Consider the following 25,977-nt stretch of genomic DNA (forward strand, 5'->3'; position numbering starts at 1 on the left):
AACATGAGTTATATTTTATTTCTTTAAAATATATTTTAAAAACATACTGTGTAAAAGAATTAGGCTTCTCAATAATTTATTATTTACATTAGCAAATTCTGTTTGACTGTTATTCTGTAGATAGAAGTGAAAAGTTCGCAGAAGGGAGTTATATCAACTTCTTCAGGACCAGCCAAGTCCCTTTCCCAAGAAGCAAGTCCAAAATGCACTCCTTCCAATTTCAATCCCTTCAAATTCATGTTTGCAAACAGATCGCGGAAGGCTCAAGGAAAGGTCACGGTGGCGAGTGTGGAGCACTCACAGTGAGAGCCGGGATTCTGGAGCGCTTTGCAAGAGACACCCCAAGGAGATTTTTATGTTGCACTACTCAGTAGTCAAGAGGCTGCAGGGACCATTCCACTCTCATTCCTGCTGTCCTACCTCCACTGAAATCCATGGCACTACATGACAACGAGGCCTGCACCAGGCCCCACAGGCGGCTCTTGAAACGCTGGACAGACTCCTTAGGCCAGGTGGGCAGCAGAGAGTGCTTTTCCTACCACTGTAGACAAACTGTAGCTTCTCATTCTTTTTTCAGTCCAAAATCAGCATAAATAACATTGTCTTCCTCCCCATCCTCTGGAGAGAAATATGCATAGGGAATTCTCTCTGATGTAAACAGCTGTAAGCACCATTCACATTTGCTGGTCCACGTGACAGAAAAAGTCATATCCAAGTGCCTGTCATAGCCTTGACCCTTCTTAAGCAGCTCAGCCTTCCCAAGCTCTGAAACCACACGGGTACCCAAATATCATGCGCAACCTACTGCAATGCCAGCTGCTGCCTGCTTTACTGTTCCAGGAAAGAGTAGCCACCTCTTCAGTGATTGTACAAAACCCCATGATTAAAAGCGGCATAGCAGTCAGCTCACGTGTTCTGTTTCCTGGAGGCACTCAATGGTATTTCTGACATCCTGTGTAAGGCACCAGTCATCTGGTAGCTGAGCAAAAACGGACCCACGAGACCTCCATTGAGCAACTGCAGAGGGAACTGATAAAATTCAGCTGGTTTGCTCACCTTCTTGCTTCCATAGCATTAAAAAGTGTGGTCATGCCATCTGGGCAAGTTTCTGATGCCATCCTAAAAGAGGAAGCCTCAACTTGCACTGCAAGCCAAGGAGCATGGGTGACAGCATCCTACAGCACGAGTTTCCGATGGCTGCGTCAGAGCAGCAGTTCCCACCGACACAGCAGAGATTTCCTTGAGCCCCAGAAGCCTCTGTCTTGCTTCCACAGAAAACGAGTTTGTCCTCAGCAGCGAAGCAGTTAGCTCCTTACAAGGTGTCTCCATACCAGCTTAGTGGTGTACTTGCTGCAACTTCTCAGCTGTTGGTCTTGCCCACACAGCCTTGTTCATGAAGATGTGACATCAGAGATAGCAGAACCTGTGGACGAAGAGGTCGGCTGGATGCTGGCTGACTGTCTCACTGAGCAGCCTCAGTCCAGAATATCAGTCTCAAATGGGACCAGGTGGTAGTATGTCAAATTGGTGACGTAAGCTGTTGGATCATCACTGTCTTCTAGCTCTGAGGTGAAGTCGCTAACACTTTCAAACCTAAGGAGAAAAAAATAATTTTTTTAAAAGTCCCAAGCCAAACAAAAAGCAAAACACCATGAGGCATTAAATCATTAAAGACCATTTAGAAAAAAATCAAAGGAGTTGGTAGAAAAGTACTGAGGGAGAAGGCTAGGATATCGGAAGACCAATCCGTGGAAATTCTGAGAATTCTGAGAAAAGGCATTTGTGAGGGGACTACCTGGAAAAAACGCTGCAGGCAAGAATGCTTCTCTTGGCACTGCAAGTTAAATTTCTGATTAAATATAATGCATGGGTTTGCTTCACACCAGAGCAGTGCTGTAGTAGAAATACTTCTAATGCTAGTCTGCAGCTTCAGCTTTATGAAGCTCAGTTTGCAAGACAAAGTTCTAGAGCCCAACTCTTTGCAAAGCTTCAGTATCTCACTCCCTGCCTCGGCAGCCTGAGATGCAGATTCGTGCTAGAAGTTGTCAAGGCAGGTCCATGAAGATCACCTATGAATCATGAAGCTATTGTTTCCCTGACCACCTCCATATCATTGTGCTAGCATATCCTACTGGAGACACTAGCAACATAAATTAGGATTCAACACTTCCTACAGACCGTTGAGAAGCAGACGGAAAGCATTGCTCTCCATGGCCTTAAAAAAACTGAAAAGCTTGGTTTTTTTATAACCTATGGAAATGACTAGTCTGAAGATTGTGCTTTCAGCAAAACAGGATGGCTACTCCCTTTCAAAGCTGCACTAAGACACAGATATGCAGCGTGGGCAGGTTCTCCTCTCTTTAGACAGCAGTCTTCAGTAAAAAGGACTCTTAGGACTCTTTGGTAGTATGATACTGGCTCTTCACAGATATTGTCATTATAATTACCTGAACTTTGTATTACTTGACACCTGGATACCACATTGCATTTAAGATGAGCTTAAATGGATCAAAACCATTAATTACCTATTTTCAGGCCCAAGGGCACCCCTCCTGCTAACAAATGAACAATTTCCTAGGACATTGTTTTTCCCGTCAGGCAATTCTGGGTACCTCTACAATGAGATTTTTACAACTCCAGAAGAACTTTCACCATGGTATGGGAAAATATTCACAGAAAGTTCTCAGAGGTCAACCCACCACCACCCCCCCCCCCCGCTCCCCACACCCATGTATATATGAATAAACCATCAGCCAATGAGAACCATGGTGTATGTAAACAAAACATGTTACCCCGGACTTTCAAAGCTACTAGTGAGTAAGGAAGCAGTAAGTGAGCTCTTGAAAAGTTGAATCAGACAGCTGTGGCCCACATCCTTCCATTGTGTTCTCCCTGCATTTGGCAGCAACATAAAATGCCTCAGTTCCCACACAAAAGCGAAATGGCAACTGCTTTTGCCTGAACTTGTGCTCTCATGCTTTCATTTTCCAGGTATCTTCTCTCAGTTTGGCTTTTATATGAACTCCAGTGTCTAAAATAGGAAACAATGACTAGTGTCCTTCCCCCAGAGCCTTGCTGTCCTCCCCAGGGCATGAGATTTCGGTTTTGACAAGCAGAAAACATCTGAATATAAAGAGATTCCCAAATTTAGTTTCACTTGTTTCAGTTTTTCCTTCCCACTTCCTAACTCCTGTGTTATAACCTGAACTTTTGCAAGGACTACCCACTGCCTCATGTCTTCTCTCAACCAGAAGGCATCAGCTTGTTAAACCCTACATTTTCCTCAGTTACACACATTCCCATTCTAAGGAGGCTTGAATTTCCACTGTAAGAAAACATTTTACTTCTTCCCAGGCTGACACTGCAGGCCAGGGATTAAAGCTCAAGGGACCTGAAGAACTATCAAATTTCTTTTTCTCATGCTCCGTCTTTAATGTTTTGAAAGAACTTGCATTCATTCTGATAAGAGCAAGGAAAAATAAAATGGAAACTGAGAAATTACACAAGATGGAAAAATAACTCCTAACACCTCTAACTGCAGGATGCACCTCCAACACCTTTTTAAAGTGGCATTCATCCGCTCTTCAAAGAGCAGATAAGCAGATGTAGTTTTAAAATAATTTGGTTTAAAACTGCATCTGATCTACATACGAATTAGTTGAACTCCTCCAGTTAAGTCAAGCAACTGCAGACTTCCCTCTAATCTCATCCTAGAGACACCTAAGCATTAGGCATTTGAGAGGACCCAACAGATACATCTCCCACTCCTGTATGTAGCCAAAACTTTCTTTGGAAGCATCATGGGTTAATGGATAGCATAATCTATACATCCTGCAAAATACAGACATAGCTCTCCCTTCTACACTCCTGCCTGGTCCTTCTCACCTCTCATCTATGAGGATTGCAATGCTTTTTGAGTGGAAACTCATGAGCTTTCTTCTGGAGTGCTGTTGCTGTGCTCTTTACTTACAACCAAAATGAAATGAGACTGAACTTTGAGTCTTTATTACCCTCATTCCTCTACTCCCTCCAGGCTGCTTGCTTGGCTGCACGTGTTCCCACATGTGCAGAAGGGAGTTGACTTGGTATTTTGCAAACACTTCACAAATCACATTGTGCTGTCTTACAAACCACCAGTGATCCGGAAACAACAGATTATGAAATACTAGTGGGGCAGAGAGAAGAGAGAAAGCAGAAAAGAAGTCAGGAAGGCTATTCAGACTCTGCTCCCCTTCTCCCATCAGTTGTATAAAACTAGATGATTAAAACTGGAAGGCCCCACAGATGTTGCAGTGCTTCAGCCCCACTGGTAGGGTACCACAGACAGCATGTGAGGTACAAAGCAGTGGCATTCACGTGCTGTGGCTATGCAGAAAGCTTTCCTTGCCACCAGAAAGGAAGTGTGGACACAGAAGTCTGCAAAGAGCTCATACAGAACTGAAAGAGATAAACCATGGCTGTTTACTACAGCTAAAAGCTGTATAGGCCACTCAGCAGTCTGGGGTGTTACTAACCGGTCTTTTTCCCCACAAAAAGTTTATTCTAACTCTGCAAACTACTACAGACATGCAGACACCATAATACCCAAACTGTTGCCCTGGCCTTGCTAATTTTTTCCCCTCCAAAGTACCTTGGCATACAATGTCCTTCCTCTGCAAGATAACCATTTCTTATCATTTTAACTCCTGGTAACACATTAGAGTTATTGTTCACATTTGCCAGGAAGGAAAGGGAAACAAGGTAAGCAGAAGCTCAAACTCACAGGAGCAATCCCAAATGTCTCATTGTGTGAGACAATAACCCAGCTCTTCTCATCACCTTCCGTACATGCAGTACCTAAACAGATCTCCTTCCACCTAAGACTGAAAAGCACAGGGAAAGCATTTTCTTTTCCTATCAAGAGAAGGATTTTATTTTCCTGCAAATATTTTATGTCTGAATTCATCATCTCTCTGCTGCTTTTGCATCACCACCCATGGAAGTCTCTCCCATGGACCAAAGACGGCAGCTTTGGCCTGAAAATGCATGTCTAGTACTGGAGTGGATTTGCCAAGAAAGCATGTCCAACACCACAGCCTCTGCTGCAAAAGTGCAAACAGTCCTGGCAGGGGAAGGCACCTCTGTAACAAAACCAAAGGAGAAGTTAGGATGCACTGATTTACCACCTGTCCTTTTTAAAGGACTTCAGAGTACTTGAAGAAGCACACATAAAATGATTATTTATGGCACATAGATACTGAGCATACTTGGTCCACCACATTTTGCAACAGTATGGCATATTGCCAACTAAAATTAGAGAGAAAGTGAAGGAAGCAGAAAGCAACTACTTCAGAACAACAAAGCAAGCAACTCCAACTTGCAAAAATGCTATGGCTTCATTTAAAACAAGTATGAGACTTTTCAGCTGATGGGTAGGTAGGACTGGAAGCCACAACAGCAAACCAGTGCAGAAGGATCTTGGGAGATGATTGCTACCTGCTGAAGCTCCAAGTCCTTCTTTACAAAAGAATGCAGGTTTTCTTTGCAAAACACCTGATTCAAGTACATTGGCAGCCCAAACAGTTTAATGTTGCAGGAAGGGAAAAGTTCCCATTTGAGGTTATACAAGCCCACAAGAAATTAACTCTGATTTAAGAATAGAAACCACCAATCTCATAAATCTAATTTTATAGAGACTAAAAAGGAACTGCAGAGGGTTTTGAAAGATTTTTCAGTTTCCTTTCTGGATTGCTAATCTACCTTTAAAACAACAGTATAGAAAATTTCTGCTTTTAAGCGGAGTTCAATATTTACAAAACAGCTGTGCTTCATAAGACCCATTACCTCTCAGATATAAAATACAGCTACAGGATGGGCAAATTTAGGGCACCAAGTACAGCACACATTTGAAAGTTATTAACTTCTTGACTCTTGATTTAATTTCCTTTGGGAAAGTTAGAGTACAAATGCAGAAAGCCAGGCTGGTATCGTCATTTATTTCTTCCACCACAGTTTCTGGGAAGCCATGCCTACCACATAGTTTTTATCATATTCATATTTTCTGGCCTGGATATTCTCCGACTTTGATGGGATGGCAATTAGATGATGACAATTTCTATCCCACACCAGTAAGTTTTGCTTGGGCTGCCCCTGTTTTAAAAATCTATGCTAGATTCCAAAAAATAGTTAAAAAATAAATCAAGGTTTAAAAAAAAATAATTAAGGCAGAAAAAGGGTTTCTTTGGTAATTTGCTCCTGTTATTTGTCACTCGCAGTACTGTGAAGCAATCCACTATGAAATATGACAATTTCAATTTCCAGATATTTGCCTTACAGAATTACTGCCAGGGTGTCACTTCACAGAATCACAGAATCACAGAATCACAGAATCTTAGGGGTTGGAAGGGACCTCAAGAGATCATCGGGTCCAACCCCCCTGCCAAAGCAGGCTCCCTATCTCATATTACACAGATAGGCATCCAGACGAGACTTGAATATCTCCAGAGAAGGAGACTCAGTCTCATTAATAGAAGCTTATAAGTTTAAATGTTAGCAAGGTCAAGGTTCAAAACACTAAGTGCTAAATTAATAGAAAGACTTCAAGAAATTACACTGGAGTCAGAGACACTCCAGCCATCGACAAAATCTTGCCAAGCTCTAAACCTTTCCATAGGTTGGTGACAGCCATATTTCACACCTGGAACGAGGGAGTGCTGCACTCAAAGATAAAGGTTCCACAAGGCTTTCACTGCTCTTTTTCCATCATTTTGAACTGTGCTAATGAAAAAGTAGGTCAATGTTTCTCATTAAAAATATTTAAATGCTTCACTACCTGAAGCTCATTAAAATATCAATCACCTGCCACAACAGAATCTGCAGGGGCAGGTTTCCATCAATACCCATCTGTACTGACTAAAGACCTGTGTGAAATCCCTCCTGGTTACGGATCTTTGACCCCAGAACACCTACATGCATTAGGAGGCAGAATTTACAAACAAGATTTCTCTATCTCCTAATGAGACACACATGCTTCACCAAGTCCTGGCATGCCACTGCACTGGAGTAGATGCTCAGCTTCCTAACTTCCTTTGACTATACTCAGGGGCTTCCAAATTAAAGCATACCCTTTGTAGTAGGATATTCCTTTTGTAAGGATGTTTGAGTTTCCACATTTGGGCTCAAATCAGCTCTCAGAGTCACAAGAGAAAGGAAAAAACTAAGACAACCACAGCTTTTTTCACATGCAGAGGACTGAGTTCCTTGGGGTCAATCATTCACCCCGACAGATGTTGTATCTGGAGCTGTGAAGCCTCAGCAGTCAGGCCCAGTAATCTTGAACCAGTCAGAATGACAGCTATATCAGTCTTGCTCCTTGACAGAGAATAGCATCTTGTTGGGGATGGGGGGGGGGTGGGAAAGCTACAGCTGACACCATTACTCACACACAAACCCCCACTTACAAGTGTTCTGCTGAATCTACATCCAGGTGCTTCTCTTTTCCATTGGGTATACTGTGGTCAATGACTATTGTTTCCGTGTTGGCTAAACAAAATCCATTTGATCGCATGATTTCTGTCAGGAGAAGAAATTAAACAAGATGGAAATTAATTTTAAAAGGGCTGGAAAACAACTGCATATCATAAGTAATTATCATGGTCACGAACAGAGAGTATGCATGACATTGAAAATCCATATGTGAAAGCAGGAATGAAGAATCAGTTTCACAGCTTCTTACTCCTGCAAACTGTCAGTCCTTAAGCAATTTTATTCACACAATCAATTGATGACACAGAACATTTGAAGCAAGGCCCAGTTTCAGCCCTGTTATTCTCAGTGGAAAATCCCCATCACCCTGAGGAGAATGGCAGCCCACCTGTATATTGCAACCTACCACTACCAAAACATAATTGCATTGTTCCTAGACAGTCTCAGGCTAAAGCTAGTTAAGCAAAAATCAAAGAGACAGGAAAAAGGAAAGAGAAAGTGACCTTCCAATCTAATTCAACCACCATCTTTAAATTTTGTAAAGCAGACCACATTGCCTTCAACTCTGCTTATTTGTTCCTCACTGTGTAAGAAGCCTCCAATATGGAATAGTCAAAATTTACACTTAATCCCACTGACTTACTACCATGGTGAGCGCTTATAGTTAAAGAAGAGTATTTGATGTGAATGAGAAGTTAATCCATGTCTGTGCTACGTGGAAGGACAAACTGGGCTAGTCACAAGGATTTTTTCCAGTCTCACCATCTTAGATGAAGCTAGGGCCACCACAAAATGAACATACACCTCTCTATAGACCAGTACCAGTGGGATGACTCCTGGTTTGCCTCCAGGTACAAGGACCCTGTGTTACACCCTTGCATTATCGGCACAAACAAAAGGAAATTGGCAGAAAAATAAAGTAGAAAATAGGGTAGGCACAAAAGGAATCCTCAAACAAGCAAACTTGAACTGTACATACAGTTAAAGTAATGAGCAGGAGATGAGACAGGAGAAAGAAGGGAGGAAACTTTTTTTAAAGCATGCATTTACATGCTTCTACCTTAATAAAAGCCAAACCTCACTTCCATCTTTCTCTTGTGAAAGAGATCTTCGACTTTAAGCCTGTATTTTACTGGGACTTACATTAGCAAAATATTTTTGGGGTAGTAAAAAACACCAAATCCCAGTGGAGACGTGCTTCGGTCATGACTCATCTAGAGCCAACATTGTACTGAAGAATTAGATTTACACCACAAATCCAAATTCAGCTTTAATCCAAGAGGGCAGCCCTTTCTCTCCTCTCCATCACCTGCCACTCTGAACAGGACCATGTGGGGTACAGTTTGGTTTGGGTTTTTTTCCCCCCAAGGAATACAAAACATTTCCACGGCCTTTTTAATTCTGCAGGGCACGTAGAAAGTTGCATTATGACTAACATGAATGCCACAGTGTTTTCCTAGTGTCCTTGACGCGACCTAAGAGTTCCAGCGTTCCATTGCTGCATTAACTGCTTTAGACCTTAACGCTTACCGCCATCTACTGACAGCATTCAGGCCAGGCAAATATCATCAGTTAGCAGCAGCTTGCCACCTATGCTCTTCAGTTCTTTGCAACAATCACTTAAATGCTAAAACTAATTACCACTAGATGCTTTTGGAGAGATGTGTAGGTAGGGAAATCTTCCTCTAAGGAATAGGTATAATTCATTTCTACCAAAATTAATTTGAATTAAAACAAGGAACACACTATTATTCTGCTACGGTGGTTTCCACAGCTCCTCTAACACAGAGGCTGGCAGGAGGGTTCCCTTTGCTGGCAGCTTCTGTCCATCAGCCGGGCACCCTCACTCTGCATTTGTGTTCATCTTGACCACCCCTTCATTGCAGTCACCCTGTCTTGCCCATGTCATCCAGTCTTGCCCATGCAGAACATGTGTGCCCTGAGGGGGTACACACTCTCACAGAAATGATACAAAACCCTCCCAAACAGAAAAAAACACCCCAGAGCCAGAGCAGCGCTGCAGTTTCTAGCCTGTGTGATTCCAAAGACATTTATTCTTGAGAGTTGCCTGTTTCAAAAGAACAAGGTACCACCAGCAGCCACCCTTCGAAATGTTTGTTACCACATAGAGTTTGGGGATCCTTCATTTTGTACCAGGCAGGTGCTAGGACCCACTTTGTAGGAATTTTACGTGAGGTTTCCACATCGATTCAAGACACCATCCAAATCTCCCTAGCCACAGGCGAGGTGTGAGACACTCCCATTGGGTCCCATCTGTGTTCCCAGGAAGCCAGATCTGCCCTTTGCAGTCCATCCGTGGTGCCCTTCACAGTCGCTGTGCTACAGCTTGAGCACAGCCCCAGAGGGGCCAGCAAGACTGCACTTTTCACAGAGGCTCTGCATCACACAGCACACTTCTAAAGAGCTATAGGTTGGCTCAAACCATTTACTGTTTAATTAAATGAATATTTATTGAACAGAAGAGTAGTTTGCTTAAAGCCAGAGCTCAGGATCAATTATGAAAAATCTACCCTGTGCTTCAGATCAATCCTTATGTCACACTGCTTACACCTTCAGCATGCTGACAGGCTGCCTGGCCGTGGACAGGTACCCTGTCAGCACCTCAGAAAACGGACACCAGTGTCACACTAAACACTTTATGCACCTTGGAGGGTTATGTAGTATTTCACTTCTATTTAACTCTCTGAAATAAATTCTCATGGCCATACAAAAAACAGTAGTTGCCACACAAAACATTTTGGTATAGAAATACAAAACTAGACACAATGAAAGTCCACAAACCTTTTCACAGCAGTCAGGAGCAAATGCAGAGGGGACAGGCTGAAAGAATAGGCAAGGACAGAGTAGCACTGCTCTCATTTTAACCACTAACAATCTATGGTTTAGAAGCTTCCTATGTCTCCACATGTGACAGGTCTCTATGTACTTTTCCTCCATTTACTTGTCTAACTCCTTTGTGAAATCATTTATACTTTCAGTTCCACCATACCCCACAACAATAAATTCTGCTCCTTAACTTTGCTCCATGTGGGAACAAAACAATGCTATAACCTTTCTTTTGTTTGTTTAAAGCCTTTTGTCTGTCAACGTTATTGGATAACATACAGTTCTTATTTCATGAGAAGTGCGGGATAATTGGCCTCCTCCTATTCACAGCTCTGTACACTTCCATCATATCCCCACTCTGTCATCTCTTCTCAGAGTTGAAGTGCCCTTCTTTATTTAACCTCTTCCATACAGAAGCTGTTCAATGATTTGAATCCTTGTCTTTTATTTGTAAGCCTTTAAATTCTATTATATCCTGAGATGGAGAGACCAGACTTGTGCATACCATATTCAACACAGGGCTGTGCTCCCTTCTTCTGTTCTCCCCTCCTTTCCTAATAATATCCAATATTCTCACTGCTGGTTTTGCTCAGCGCTTGGCACTGAGCTTAGATTTTCACAGAACTGTACCAATAGCCTCAAAACCTCCTTCTTTAATGGTAACAGCACTGTCATATGCGATGACAGCAAAGACTGCATCCTCCTCACATCCATTTCTTTGCATTGATGAGCCTCTGATTTCAACCTGCCACTTTACTGTCAGAATGCATGTTGCATATTATGTCACTGCTAATTCTATTTTCTATGTTATAAAGCAGACTATGGAGAAATTTATTTGGTTTTTTTTTAATTCCTGGTGGAGAACAAACAAGAGAACAGCAAATTATGTCATTTTTGTTTTGCAAATGTTGTGTCACGTGTCAGAAGCTAACAACTCTTACCTGATATTTTAACTGGACTCTGAAAGCTTGGCTGAATCTTATGGACATTGTCATTTTTTAGAACTTGATCCAAAGGAGATCTCTCAAAGAATGTGAGGACAACTTCAGATCTTGAATACTTAAAAAGAGAAAATGAAAGAGACATACATTTTTAATCACTGGTTGGTCTTGTCTTGCTTCTTAATTTACATCCCTTCATATTGCAACAGAAAGGCTCATTACAATCAATAACGTGGCAATGTCGTTACACTGCTCTGGCACAATGCTACTCCAAGTTACTCAATAAATAGCTGCTTCTTCGAGAGCTTGGCAAAGCCCATCGCTTTCTAATCTGCACTAGAGTGTGTGTCACCATCAAGGAGGAGCCAAGCCAGGCTAAACGTGTCACTCAGCTTACCTTCCAGGGCATGTTTATAATAGTCTTCAGGAGCTTTTCCACTTCATTAAGTCTGGCTTCTATATCATGGGCTTCTTTTATTGTGATGAGCCCTAGAAACAAAGTAAACAGATCGTGAGCACAGACAAAAGCACAGTTCCATGTGCACCCACACTTCAGCAACCAGAATCAACAGCTTAAGGATCCTCAAATATCATGTCTCCCAGAAACATCTTTTAACCCACACTGATGACAAAGCACATACCCCAAACTGAGGTGGGTGCAGCTACAAGCATAGTTAGAAGTCTGACACAAATTCAGCTGTTTATGATCATATTTAGGAGTTGCAAGACAAGCAGAAGTAGAACCACCTACTCCCTCACCCACAGAGAGGGAGCACTACACAGCACTCATCAGCAGTGATAACGGAACAGCCCATTTTCAGCTTCCAAAACCCATGATTCATCTTTTTTTTCCCCCATCAATAAAAAACAAAAGAAAACCTAAGAAAACAGCAACAATAAAAAACCCCACAGCACACAGATAAGAGGAAAAGACTAAACACGAGTCTTTGAGGCTGGTTTGTATTTCTTAGCGTAACCCACAGTGAGGGGCCCAAGGAAGATTTCACAGTGGCATGTTCTTCAAGTGTGAAACCACTTTTTGGGTTATTGTTTTTAAAACCATTGAATTACCATCATCCCGCAGAAAGGGTGTGGTGGTTCAGCCCCAGACAGCGGCTGAGCACCACCCGCCACTCACTCACTGGCAGAGGAGAAATAGACAGAGCCTCCCTGGGTTGGGACAAGGACAGGTTACTGACAAAAGCACCGTGAACATAGAATAACAACCAATTACACTCACACACAGTACTAACACAGAGCACCTTACCAACCCAAGGGTTAGCGAGTGCTGCTCATCACAAGGGCCAATCTACCCAATGCCCCAACCACACTCACACTGTCTTAGAGGCAGCCAGCCTCTACCCCTTCCCAACCAGCTGCTTTTATGGGGAAGTGATGTCAGGTGGTGTGGAAACAGCCTGGGCTAATTCAGCTCACCTGGGTTAACTCAGCTCGCTCTGCTTGGGGAGGTTGACTCTGGCCTGGCCAGAATGAGGACAAAGGGTTAAAAGGGAAGTCTTCTATCCAGAATGATGCATTGCAATGCTTCTAATTTTTAATTGATCAATATGGAGATCTCCACCTACATTTCATACATATAACCACAGGACATCTGTAACTTCTCTCTCCAGTAGCAGACTCGGGGACATATAGCACAGGCTATATATATGTACAAACAGGGAATATGAGGAGAAGTAAACCCCAAAATCTTGCATCCCTCTAGCAGCCCTTTTATTTTTGATCTTTGTAACCTACTTTTTCTAATCCAGTCATTGATTCATCTCTAAATTTGGGCACCTTTCCCAAGGAATAGAATACCTAATTAATTGAATACCTAAAAGGCTATTCAATTTAACAAGCTTTGCTAGTAAACAAAAATAAAAAATATTAAATGCTGGAAGAGAAAAAGACCCAATAAATCAAAACCATCTAAATAAAAATCAAAACTAAAAATCTGCAAAGCAGCCTGTGAGAAACCATCTGAACATACTAAAATTGTAAGTGCTGGACTCTAAGTGCATCTCAACCTCCCTATTCAAAATGCAAACATATGGAAAGAGCTGTCAAACATGCACAGTGTGGGGACAACATCTATAAAATGTTTCAGTCTGCATCAGCCCTTGCTGTTTGTTACCTACCAGATATGATCCCACACAAACTTTCCAGACAAAAGTATGACTTCGAAGTTGTCAGATCTCCTTGAGTTACAGCTCTAAAAATAACCAGAGATTGCCTCTGGAGCTACCAGGTTTACTGGATGGCTGTAGTAGCCTGGTTCCATAAGCCTTTCTATTGCTCAACTGCCCCTTATTTTGCCTGGTTTTGTTCTGCTTTCCTACCACCTCGCCCCCTCTTCTGACAGCAGGGCAGAGCAGGCATACAATGCAGGCAGCCTCACATTCTGTTCTGACCCATGTGCTCTACGGTCAGGTAACTTTGCATGGAAATTCTCTGGAAGGCTGTAAACACGAATTAACTCATCTGCATGGGTCCACAGACCATGTATTAGCTGGGCTGTGCTTGACATTACAGACCTGAGCTGCAGACCAGCACCCTTCATCTTCCTAACTACTGGGTGTGAACAGGCCTGGGTGGATCTGCTTCTCCCCTCCGCAAATATGTTCCCATCCCACATCTGAATGAAGTTTGAACCTTTCAAAAAAAGAAGGGTTTTCATCTTCCCAGACAGAGAAGCCGCCAATGCCCCTGCTCAGACACCCACCTATGATGTTAGAAACACGCTGTCGCCCTGCCATAGCCCACATCAGAGAAAACACAGCTAGCCACCCCAGTGCCAGCAGCTACCATGGGATGCCTCCACTGCTCCTGCTGGTCTTGCCCCATTCCACTAACCACTGACACAGTCAGAGCAGAGACTGCCTGACTGCAGCTCCCGCCTCCCAGGAAAACATCTCATCGCTGTCCCGCCTGGGATTCAGTATTCACCTGCGTGTGCTCTCTCAGATCCACCCTCCACCTCTGACTCTTTCCCAAAAGAGCATTCACTTTTGAAGCTTGTTTTTTACCAGGAAGAAGGATACTCTCAAACAAATGATACTCAGACCAGGAGTGGGGTAAAAAAAAAAACCGAGAAGAAAAAACCACCTCACCTACAGCCCTGAGCATTCGTCCTGTGAGGAAAACCTGCCAAGCAGTTGGGATTTTCTCTCATTAGTAACCAGGGAAAGCATCTGCAGCTCCACACTGCCTTTTTATGCTTCATTTGAAGAAGTCAGACAAGGCCATCAGCCTGTCGTGCTGTCACAGATCACCCAGTGGGAGGTTTTACAGCTTCTTACATTCACCAGGAATTTCCAGCCCTGGTCTATTCCCCCTTCCAGCTCTTGGAAAGGCACCAGCCATGCAAACCCACACTCTGACTTGGAAACTGGCACAAACAACTTGTAACATCTGACACGCTAAGAACTGTTCCTTACTGAAGTTTTTAGTAATATCAAAAGCAAAAGGCAGACAGCGTAGGAAGGAGAGTGATACATCTGCCTGGCTAGCTTCCTATATACGTGCTTATGGTTACAGAGGCACAGCGTAGGGGTGTAAAGCTGCTGACCTTACATGAATTCCCCACATAGGGAATTCAATTTGGCTGGGCTAAAGCCTTCCTCTACAGTCCAGATACACAGAAACCACTCAGGCTGGCTACGTATACACTGAACCCTGTCATTTCTTCTGCAATAGCTATAAAGTCTGCGAGGCCTGCATTTATCTTAATTCTAAATGTCTCTGGTTTTAGGAGTTAACAGATGCCCTCGTGGTTTTCCATCAGTCACAGGCTGTGAGGGGACTGCTCGCACCCCAAGAGCCATGTTAACCGGAGCAAGGTGCTACCTGCCCAAGCAGCCAGGAGGAGTAGAGACCCCAGTCCCTCCTTTTGCTCTCTCTCTCTCTCAGCACCTGCTAACTGGCTGCTGTCATCATCCACAGCACTTATGTGCAATGAGGAATGCTGTGGTTTCACAAGGTGAAGTCTCCAGTGGCAGCACTGGTCTGAGGTGCGTTCACCCTCCCCGGCAAGTCGCTTCCTCTCCTGCACGGCAGCACAGAGCTGCCTCTGCTTTGCCAGCACAATTAGAGGAGCAGTGGGGAATACCTCGAACCTCTGTTGTCAAAGGCTTCATTCACCTCCGGAAACCTCAGCCCCAGCAGGAGTAGTAAGAGACTGCAGGTTAGGATGCCTGATTCAAACTCCTTTCTCACCCATGCAAGAAGCCCGACTGAGTCTGAGCAGGAATCAAGGCTTGTGTAAAAAAGGAGCCACAGAAGCTTTCTGTCCCTTCTTTGCTTTGCGGATGTTTCTCCCCTGCCCATCATCTTTTTGCCCATCATCCTGTTTGGAAGTTTTGACGAGGCAGCAAGAAAGACAGAAAGAAAAAAAAAAAAAAAGCCAGAGGCCGGTGTAGGATCTCCAGATGCTGGAAACACCTGGACAGACAGACACACAGGCACACACCAGCTGACTCTGTGCTCAGAGCCAGGGCCTCCACCATTCATGAACCCTGACACAAACGCACCACAAGCTGGAGGCATCTGGAGTGCACAGGACTCACTGGCTACGTATGCAGTATCCATGCAGAGCTACAACATCTAAGGCTGCTGTGTCCCTGCCCACAGACCACAAACACGTGCCTATTTTTCCATCGGGGGCTTTTAGGTCCCTAGAACCCCTTTTCAAACAGTTTGCTATAAAATAAGACACCGATAAAGCAAGCACTAACCAGGAACCAGTTGTACTTTCTTCCACTTGTTCAGCCATGCAACAGAGCTGAGCTCAGAGCTGGGAAATCTCTGTGAGGTCATGGTAAAAGGCTGTTCTCATGCCTTTTCCTGTGCCCCGGCCGCCGTCTGACTGCTAATGGAAAACACACATAAACTCCTCCCAGGAAAACTTTGCTCTCTGTCTTGTTACTCGTACTGTGCTTGGACAATTAACTATAATTTCAGGTTATTTAAATGCTATAAACACCTACGTTTATAGGGCTGGAGGTAAACTGAAGCCCTACTGGTTCTTTCACCACAAAACCTGTTGCAATACCGCAACCCTCTAGGATTTCTTCACCCTATGCACAAGGGAGGCCACATGCTGGGTGACGAGGGGGACAATATACAGGCACACTGCCTAACCTCGGGTGGCAATGACCTGGACCTAGGATATTTGCTTTTAGCAGGGTTCTGCTGTGCACAAAAGCCACCCCCATTCCCCACCTACCCCCTACCCCCCTGCCCCCGTATCCAACAACCTCATTTGAAGAAAGGATGAAGCAAACCCTCTCACATCTTCCCTGCCCCTTTCCAGACCTAGAGCCCCAGGCAGAGTCCTTAAGGCTGTGAGAAAACGATTTGCCCACAGTTTGACTCCAGGCACATACAGCAATGCTACACATTGCAAAATGTCTCTGGAAAAAACAGGGCACAAACCAGCACCGGAGGCCTGCAGCATCCTCCTGCTCTGGGACCCTGGTGCCGGAGCAGCTGCAGGAGGCTGAGGGCAGGCCAGCAGCTGTGAACCTGGCATGCCGGCTCACGGCGTGGGAGAGGGGCCCAGAGCTGCAAGGGAGCAGGAAGTGAGCTCAGCAGCGGAGGGCGAACTGGGAGCCAAGTCCTGATGTCAACACACAAGCCTTGGTACGCCTGTCCTGTTACTGCCACGTGAGCCGTCAAATCTGCAACTAAGGATGTTCTGGCAACCGCAGGCATCGTGCTGCGTGCTTCTGCCAAAGGAAGCAGGGCAGGAACTGCAGCCTGTGCTCCACAGCTCAGTGCAATCACAGAGCAGTCCTGGCAGTCGACGGTGAGCACACCGTCTCACCGATCCTCTAGTCCCTTCCAAAGAAGAGTAAGTTTGTCTCATACGCCATCTCTCAATGCTGACACAGAGAACCCTGTTTTTCTGGAGACGTGTTGCTATGTACAAGTCACTATGTGTATATGATCTCAGACTGTGGGCAAACCCTCTTTCTCCAATCCAAAGGACTCTACTTCAGGCTTGCGGTCGGGAGAGGAGCAAGGATCATCCAAGAGATCTCCCACTTTCTCAAAATCAGTTCAGTTTGTACAGAAGGCTGAGCAAGAGCAGAAACCAAGGCGTACTTTAAGATGATGTGTGCAAGATGGAATGGTGATACTCCTAAATGCTGTATATTTTAGTATGTGCATGAAATTAAAATACTACATTGAGCCCTCCTTACCTAATCCTCTCTCCATCCCCTACGAAAAGACTGCAGAGGAGATATCAAAGTGAAAAAAAAGAGTAACAAATAAATCCAGGCAGAAATCTTACTGTGCTCTGCTAACCCACATTGCAAGAAAGATTTAAGGCCTATAGATTCAGCTCATCTTTCTCTCTTTGCCCACGACCAGCAGTTAAGGACTGCAAATCTTTAGGGAAGGCACAAACCAACTTGCACAGAAGACTGCTGCTCTGCTCTCTCCCCTGACCAGACTGAATGGCTTCAACAGGAAATACGCTCTTTTTCCTCAGTCACAGTATTCATTAGCACTGTGGTGCTCAATCTTTTTTATTCTGTACCCTTACTTCTGCTTTCCCTCAGGTATGTTCTAACTTGTGCACATACACACAACTCAGGGTATTCACAGAGGAACAGCAGGAAGGTCCCAGCCACAAGGGGAGATATACAAAAATCACAGACTAATGTCCAGTGGAAGAGTTCAATCTGATTCATCCAGAGAAGGGCCAAGTAGAAAGTCAGATCAGGCTGCCAGGGACCATGTCCTGTCGTCTTCTGAGTATCCCCACAGACAGATATGCCACGGTATGGCGCAGGAACTGAAGCTACTCAGATGGGATATGGATCAGGGCTGAAAGGTGGCGACTCAGCCCAATGATTTCTGCTATTTTGCTCCTTTGCACTGCTTCCCATCTCCTCCTTCTGCTGAACCAGCTCCTCTCAATGCCACTTCAGCTGGCATCTTTCCCTGCTTCATGACCACGTCACCTCTCTCCTCCCAGCAGCTGCCCTGGTAGCATCCCTCCTCCTCACACACTTTCCCTGGACATCGCTGCCTGGGAACTACAGCACTAACTCTCAGACTGGACTCTGAGAAGGCCAAAACAACTCTCAGTAACAGCTGCCTCTCCTCTGACAGGGGAGAAGAGGATAAAAGGTTGTTGGAAGGACAAAGAAATACCCAGTGGTATGTAAAGGCAAGAAATTAAAACCCCAAACAACCAAAATCAAAAAAACAGCAGATGGGAAAGCTTGTTTCCCACAACTATTCTTCAATAACTCTGCAGAAATAACATCACAGGAATCCCTGAAGTCCAAAGACTTGATAAGATCCAGAGAAAGGCAGATAATTACAGGCAATCAGGGATATCAAATCTCCAATTACTAGAGCTCAGGACTGTCACTTTTCTGTTCTTTGCTAGTTATTTATGCTGACTTCAGGAGCATCTGGTTCTTATCACTAGGGACAGGATCCCAGAGCTAACTGCTGCACTGGTCTGACTTAAGTCTGGCAGCGCTAGCAACTCCTTTTTGATGCTTCTTGCCTAATTCTATGACACCCCTCTCTTGGGGCAGACATGCTCGCCCCTTCCCCTCATGGGGAAATTCATCCATCTCGTATGACAAGAGCCTCTACAGCCTCTAAAGTCTTTACAAATGTTGTACTATTTACACACTGTCACTGATGTGATCCATCTTGGTGGTGTTACTCGGGGAGCAGCTAAAATGACATGATGGAGTTGAAAAGAATCTTAAACTTGATGTTGAGCAACAAAACAGGGGCAGTTGTTTGGGTTTTTTATGCAAGTCACTCCAAGCTTTTAACAGTCCCATTAAGTGGCAGTGTGCTCATTGAAGACACTGAGGAAAATCTGTTAGATGCAGAAGGACAGAGGCCTTTCAAAACTCTACCCACATCTAGCTCTAACCCACACCATTTCAGATGGAGCAAAGCCCTATCCAAACAACTGCCCCACTGAAATCTCCCAGAGAGAGGGATGTGACCATGCCCACCCAAGGACACTGGCACACACACAAATACCTGTGCACAGAGGCAAATGAAAAGCTGAAAACCCCAGACCCTCCAGCTGATGGGATTCCCATACATATACTAGTTTATGGGGTCTCCCAGGTTCTCCAGAGGGGGGACAACACCTTCTGGTGACAGAACTCAGCAGGCCGGCTTCCCCCACAGAACTCCCTGTCTTGATGCCTGATGAGCCAGAAGAAACAAAAAGCAGCTCAAGATACAAGCCTGATGAAAAATGTGAGCTCCTACAACCATTTTTAGCACTGGTTTCTTATCAGGTGAGAACTGGCATGAAGAAAACCACCTCATTTCCATTCCTTTCCATCAAAAGCCTCTCACATTGCCTCAGTCCACCACAAACAGGCAACTTGTGCCTAGCTTTATAACACAGCCAGCTTCATTTATCTCTATCATTACCGATGAACCATGAAATTCAGCTCATAACAAATAAACCCAGAAGCCCCAAACTTAATTCTGGTTTTACAGCACTGCTAGAGCCTGATAACCAAGAGCTGCATCCTTTGTCTGCCAGACAGAAGCTCTGAGCAAGCTCCACTAATGAACTGTTGACAATGTCAACAATGAAAAGAGCACAATAGATGCAGTGTATTTATCTGCATTGTCACAGCACCGAAACAGCTGCTGTCTGTGGAAACCACTGAGCTGCTTCTGTAGAGCTCCCTCTCCTCATAAATCACGCTCCCAGATGGTCTTGTAAACAACAACAAAGCGCTATAGCACAGTGTATAGCACACCCAGAGTTAGGAGTGCGCCCTTTTGCAGGCAAACATAATGCTCCTGGGCTGGATCTCGAGGAACTGCCTTCTGCTTTGTGCAAGTCCTTCCTGGAGGAGCTTCCCATGTGCTTCCTGGTCCACAGCCACTTGGACACAGAAAACAGCCCATCACCTGCTTCCCACATGAAGCAACCACGCCTCAGAGCTACAGCTCAGCATCAGTCATTTGGGATGGGCTGCTCAGGGTCTGCTGCAGGTGAGGTGACTACCTCTAAGCTATGAGGGACGCTACTGATGTGAAGTTTCTCTAGGAAATCTCTGCCTTTACTGAGTAACTTCTATGGATGGACAGGGGTTGAGTACCAGTAAGGCAGAAGGGAACAGAAACATTCTGGAGAGCCACGGATAACCATGGATGGCAACATACTGGTGGAGGAGACTCGGGGGCAAAGAAAAGGAACAGAAAGTGTCTCAGGGAAAGCCACTTGGAGAAGCAGATAGAAAATAACAGAAAGAAGAGCAAGGGGGGAAAAAAGCCATGACAGAGCAAAATGAGTCAGAGGAGGGATGGAAAGAAGGAAGGGGGAGGAAAATGAGCACTGTGGGAAGAGAGAGCCCAGCTAATAAAAATAAAATAAAATAATAAAATCAACAAACCCATAAGATTGAAGGGAGATTCTGACTTGACAGCTCAGAGTATCAGAGCAGGACCAAGCCCTAAACATAGCTGTGATACAAACAGCGACATTGGAAGTGCCTCTGAGCCTCTGTTCTCACCACAAAGGCAACAAAAATACCAGCAGAGAAGGACTGCCAGAAACCACCCTGCCATTCCAAGGGCATAACAAATCCCAGCTTTGAGAAACTGCTAACATGCTCTCCTGGCTTCCTGGCCCAGCACTTAAGGGCCTGATCCTGCCTACACTGAACTCAGGAGGCAAGTGTCCAACTGCTGGCTGCACTGAAGCTGGATCAAGTTCTAGGATGCATCTCAGGCAAGAACCCCTTAGGAGTAACATTTAGAGAAAAAGGGGAGGGGGAAGAAAAAAGAAGCACTTTCCCAGGTTCATACTTCCTATCCAGAAACTATTTGGTCTGTTGCAACTATTTCTAAAGCATCAATTTTAAGTTGGCTTCTAAGTCTGTAGTGCTGCCTCTCTCATGAAGGCTATTTTAAATACAAAAGTTGATTATTTTGCATACAGAAACATACAGATTAGTAACATTAGGCTGCATTCTTGCTCTGCTGTGAGTGAACTAGCCTGTGTTTTTCTGTGATCCTCTTTTGTGGATGTGCCTAGAGCGAGGGATGTGCCTGTTTCAGACACAAGTAAAATACTAGCAGGTTACTGGTAACATCACAATGAATCATACTTAGTCACCCTGTGGGTATGCACATACCTAACCTTGTTTACCAGCCTACTAGGAAGATGCCTTGTGTTGTCGAACATCCTTGACCCTTAGCATCATGGTATGCCCCAGATGCAGAGAGTGCACTTCATCAGGTGTTGCTATTAGTTATCAAAGAGAAGAGCAGATTGTGTGAACACCATACTCCCCCTGGGGACCTCCCCTCTTCTCATATCAAAGAAAGGGAGAGATGAACAGCCAATGCAGAAAACTGTACCTCCCATCCTCTTCTGTCATCAAAGAGCTCTACTTATCTGAGAAAATATGGAGAGGGGGGGCATGTGGAAGTCGGTCCAAGGGGTTGGAGGGTGGAAAAAAGAGACCCGTTCGTTGGCTGTTGCTGAGCAAGAACAGGAGCATATTCCTGCTCAGTATGGGCTGTTTGCTGAAACCAGCAATAATGGTAATAACCAACTCCTTCTAATATTGCTGACATTAAAAAAAAATAATCTTCTTTTAAAAAGTTAGTAACATCAAATAGCTCAAGCTTTCACTCCTCACCCATATCCCTTCAGTGCGATGCACTGCAGCTTGACTGAGCTGCAGGATAATGCCCGTCCTTTTAATGCTCCTTAGGCAAATCTGTAGGAACTTTGGAGTCCTTCAATGCAATGCAAATTTGACTTGCAACATTTTTATCATTTCCTCCAGATAAAAGGCACAACTAATATTCACCTTCTTTCAAGCAGCCTCAGATAAACACACACACACATACACGTAAACAAACTCACATACATACACAAACAGATGTGTATGTGTACAAAAATATACACAAATGCATAAGACTGAATGCTAACACACACTGAACCATGCTTTTGTCAGGTGTTTCTGTTGGGTTAAACACATTGAGCTTTGCTGTAGGCAGAAGGATGTGTGTTTTTACACAGGACATTAAGAAACCATGCTTACGCTAGGAGTTTTCTAAAGGCCGGACATGCCTCGTGCAATCTCTTCTGGCATCCAAAGCTTTGCATCAGTGTCACTTAGTTAAATGAGATTTTTAATGTTTCAGCTTAGAAGTTACACAAGGCTGTGGCCAGTCCCTTTAAAATGCTGGTGTGATGAAGTAATTTTCTTTAGAGCAGGGGCAGCATAATTTTAAATAGAGTATCACTGAAATTGTGAAGCGTGCTGTGATTGCTTAGAAACTACCCCTATTTTTTTAATTCCATCTCTGCTGTACAGTTAACCCCCACCTCCTCACCAAGCTGAACAGACCACGATCTGCTTATATTAGGTTTTGATTTTCAAGTCTTGGGCAGATGCTCTGCTCATTCCCGATTCTACTGAAGTCAGTATGCCTGTTCTTGAGATAAGGGTAAGTGAAGGTTGCTGGCTCCATCCAGGTCTTAGTCAGGAATTGGGTATTGCAGACTGAGGACACTTACTCTTTCCCCATTGTTCATGCACAAATGGTGTGTGTTACCCTGGACTGTCTGGTAAAGCCAGTGGGAAGGACAACCATTCCACTTGTCTCCAACTGCACAAACGACGCCTCAGAGAGATGCAAAACCAGTTTCATGTTCTGTAAAAGCTGTGATGGATCTTGAGGCAGGGGAGGAACACTTAAGTGCTGAGGAATAAGAATGGCTTGAAGACACACAGGGGGTCCTGTGTTTAAGTGATGAGAGGGAGCCTGCTGGGAGGAGCAGGAGGTCAGACCCAGCACACGCCCCAGCCCGACTGCCAAGCTACTGTTCAGAGCCCGGTAAAGCCAACAAGGGAAAGGATGACTGGCACCCTGTCAAGTTATATTTAGGCACAGTGACCCGGGCAAGTGCTGTGACCTCCAGGCCACAAGCCAGCTTGCTCCAGACCTACCTAACATCCTCAAAAGCCGGGGCCCAGGTGCCGTGTACACTTAAAGACAATGTTATTTAGAATTTACTGCCACTCAGCAGTACTGAAAGTCATACCTGGAGTATTTTAGGTCGGGCACCTGCCATGGATAATAAATTTTCCACAACACTTTAGAACCCTGGTCAGCAGCCTAATCCCGTGAGACACTATCATAAGGACACTGTGGGGGCACCTAGCAGGGCTGTGAGGTGCATGTGTGGGGTGGGCAGGGATCTGCAGGAATAGCCTGAGGACTCCCCCATTCCCATCCTGCACCTAAGTAGGGGGAGAAGACAGGTCTCCTTCCGGCACCCGGGGCCCGCAGGCATCTCCCATCCCGCACCGCGGAGCGGGCAGCAGGGTGATGCGGGGCTGCAGCCAGCCCGGCAGCCCTGCGCCCATCCCCGCCGTCTGCAGAGGGCACTCGGGGCCCGCGAGTGGCGGCGGAGCTTCTCCCGGCACCGGCGGAACCCAGCTGGCTCCTCCCGACAGCGGGAAGGTGAAAAGCCCCGCGCCGGGGGACAGCCGCCGGGGAGCGGGCTGCGGCTCCCACCACCGCGGCGGAAGGGAGATAACCAGAGGAAGAGGTACAGGCGTTTTTAAGCGAAGCATAACCACCAGCACAACCAGAGGGGAGGGTCTGGCGGGGCAAGGGGTGGGGGGAAAAGAAAAGAAAAGAAAAAAAAACAAAAAAATAAGGAGACATGCCTCACTTTAAATGCCTCTCAGAAAACATCCTTAGGGAGTCAGCCCGGGAGACACCTCCCCGGGTCTGCCTCCCCTCTCCGGGATCAGACCCCGCTGTCACATAGGTAGGGCCCAGAAATAAATCTGGTGGATTGTCACTGGTAGGAAGGCTGGAGAGACAGCCCCGAGAATATCAAAACGCAGACACACTGCAAGGGATGGGGTGTCACACTTGTAAGGTGCGAGACGAAACGACACCGGCAGAGAACTTCTCCATCCTCTGTGAGAGGAGACCATACACAAAATACCAGCTTCTCCCCGTTCCTGCCCAACCAAACCATTTATGTGGCTCCTAAAACATCTGGGGAGGCTGGATGTGCTACGCACACATCCGTTTTCATACTAGCGGATGCTCCACACCACTCTACACAGTGGAGATATTTTAGAGCGAACCACGTTAACTGCATTTTAAAAACCACCCCAAACGTTAAACAAATTAAAACGAACCCCCTGGACAGCTTAACACGTTAACACGGACAGCAGGTACACGCTGCTCCTGCCCAGGGAGCCCTGAGCATGGGCAGCATCCCCCGAGCTGGGTTAATGCACTTCGGAAACGGAAAGCGAAAACGCGGCTCTGGCCGCTGGTGCGATTCCCGGTTCTGCAGAAGTTATGCGAGGAATGATGCCAGCTCCCAGAGCAGCTCCGGCCACTGGCAAGCGCCGCAGCCTTAGGCTTTGGGGCTTTTTTTTCCCCTTTCCTTGTGGCAAACAACATACCAACACGAGCAGATTTTTCAGCTACAGCCCTTCTCCAGCCAACAACAACCACCTCACAACCCAACCCCACCTCGGGAAGCCTCGGGGAGACCGGAGGCAGCGAGGAGGGGCAGTGGGAACAGGGATCCCGCTGCTCCCCCAGCTCAGCCCGGAGCCCCCCATCCCCGCTGCCGCGCAGCTGAAGGCAGCGGCGGGGCTGAGGTCTCTCTCCAGCGGGAGACCGGAGCCTCGCCGGGGCTCGCCGCTCCCTCCCTCCCTTCCTTCCCCCCCCGCCTCAGCACCGGGCAGCCCTTCGCACCCACCGTACCTTTAACAAAAACACCCACAACAGAAATCAACACCCCGGGACGAGTTTCCGGGGGCAAAACACTCCCTCAGCTTTCCTGCCCCTCCTCTCCCCGTCCCGCAGCGGCTCCGGCTCCTCACCCCCTGCTCTCCGCCGGGGGGGTGGGGAGGGGTGGGGGGGGTGTTGCACGGCCCCGCTGCAGCCACCGCTACCCCCGGGGAATGGGTAGCGGCTGAAAGCCCTCCCTCCCGCCACCAAAGCAGAGAGGACCGAGCCCGCGGCGGCTGCTCAAACCTTGGAGCAAGGGGGAGCGGGACAGCTCGGGACGGTCCTCGGGGAAGGAGTCGAGGAGCCGCTTGAAGAGGCGGCCGAGGTCCGAGTAGCTGCGGTGCAGGTAGAGGATGTTGCGGTCCGACCACTCGGTGCGGATCTCGTAAAACTCCTCCTCGTCTCCCCGCCGGCTGATGATGAGCCGCCGGATCCCGTTCACCCAGCAGCCCCGCACGTACATGTTCACCAGCGAGGTGCCCTCAAACACGGCCGAGGCCATCCCGCCGCCGCCCGCGCATCCCCCTCCACGGGCGGAGGGCGAAGCGCACCGCCCCGCGCCGCCGCGGACAAGTTAAGAGGAGGAGGAGGAAGAGGAGGAGGAAGGGAGAAGGGGGTTGCCACCCGCTGCACGGCCACCCCCCCTCCCCGACCCGGCCCTGCCCGCCGGGGCTGAGCCACCTCCCGGCGCTGGAGGGAGGGCCCGCCGGCGCCTCATAGACGGCGGCCCGCAGCGAAGGGCCGGCCCTGGCACCCCAACTCCGCCGAGCCCCCGGCACAGAGCAGGGCGGCTCTAATCCCGTCCCGGGGCCGGGAGCGGGGTGGGTCGGCCCCTTCTTCTCCAGCGCCAGAAAGGCAAAACGCCTCCCGTCCGCGGCGGGGCAGGGAGCTGCCGCTTTACACCCCCCCACCCGTCTTCCCCCCC

General features: G+C 46.4%; 1 protein-coding gene across 1 annotated transcript; it reads right to left on the reverse strand.

Annotated features, from left to right (window-relative positions):
* Positions 1-25,554, reverse strand: PXDC1 (PX domain containing 1; the record flags this gene model as incomplete). The annotated part of the gene is made up of 5 exons (XM_084260082.1): positions 1-1,593; positions 7,440-7,551; positions 11,253-11,370; positions 11,650-11,741; positions 25,299-25,554. 5 exons carry the CDS (start codon positions 25,552-25,554, stop codon positions 1,476-1,478), a joined length of 696 nt encoding a protein of 231 aa, XP_084116208.1. The 3' UTR covers positions 1-1,475.
* Positions 25,555-25,977: the final 423 nt, after the last annotated feature.

Source organism: Gallinula chloropus (genome assembly GCF_964237585.1).
Source record: "Gallinula chloropus genome assembly, chromosome: 2".
NCBI classification, from domain to species: Eukaryota; Metazoa; Chordata; class Aves; order Gruiformes; family Rallidae; genus Gallinula; species Gallinula chloropus.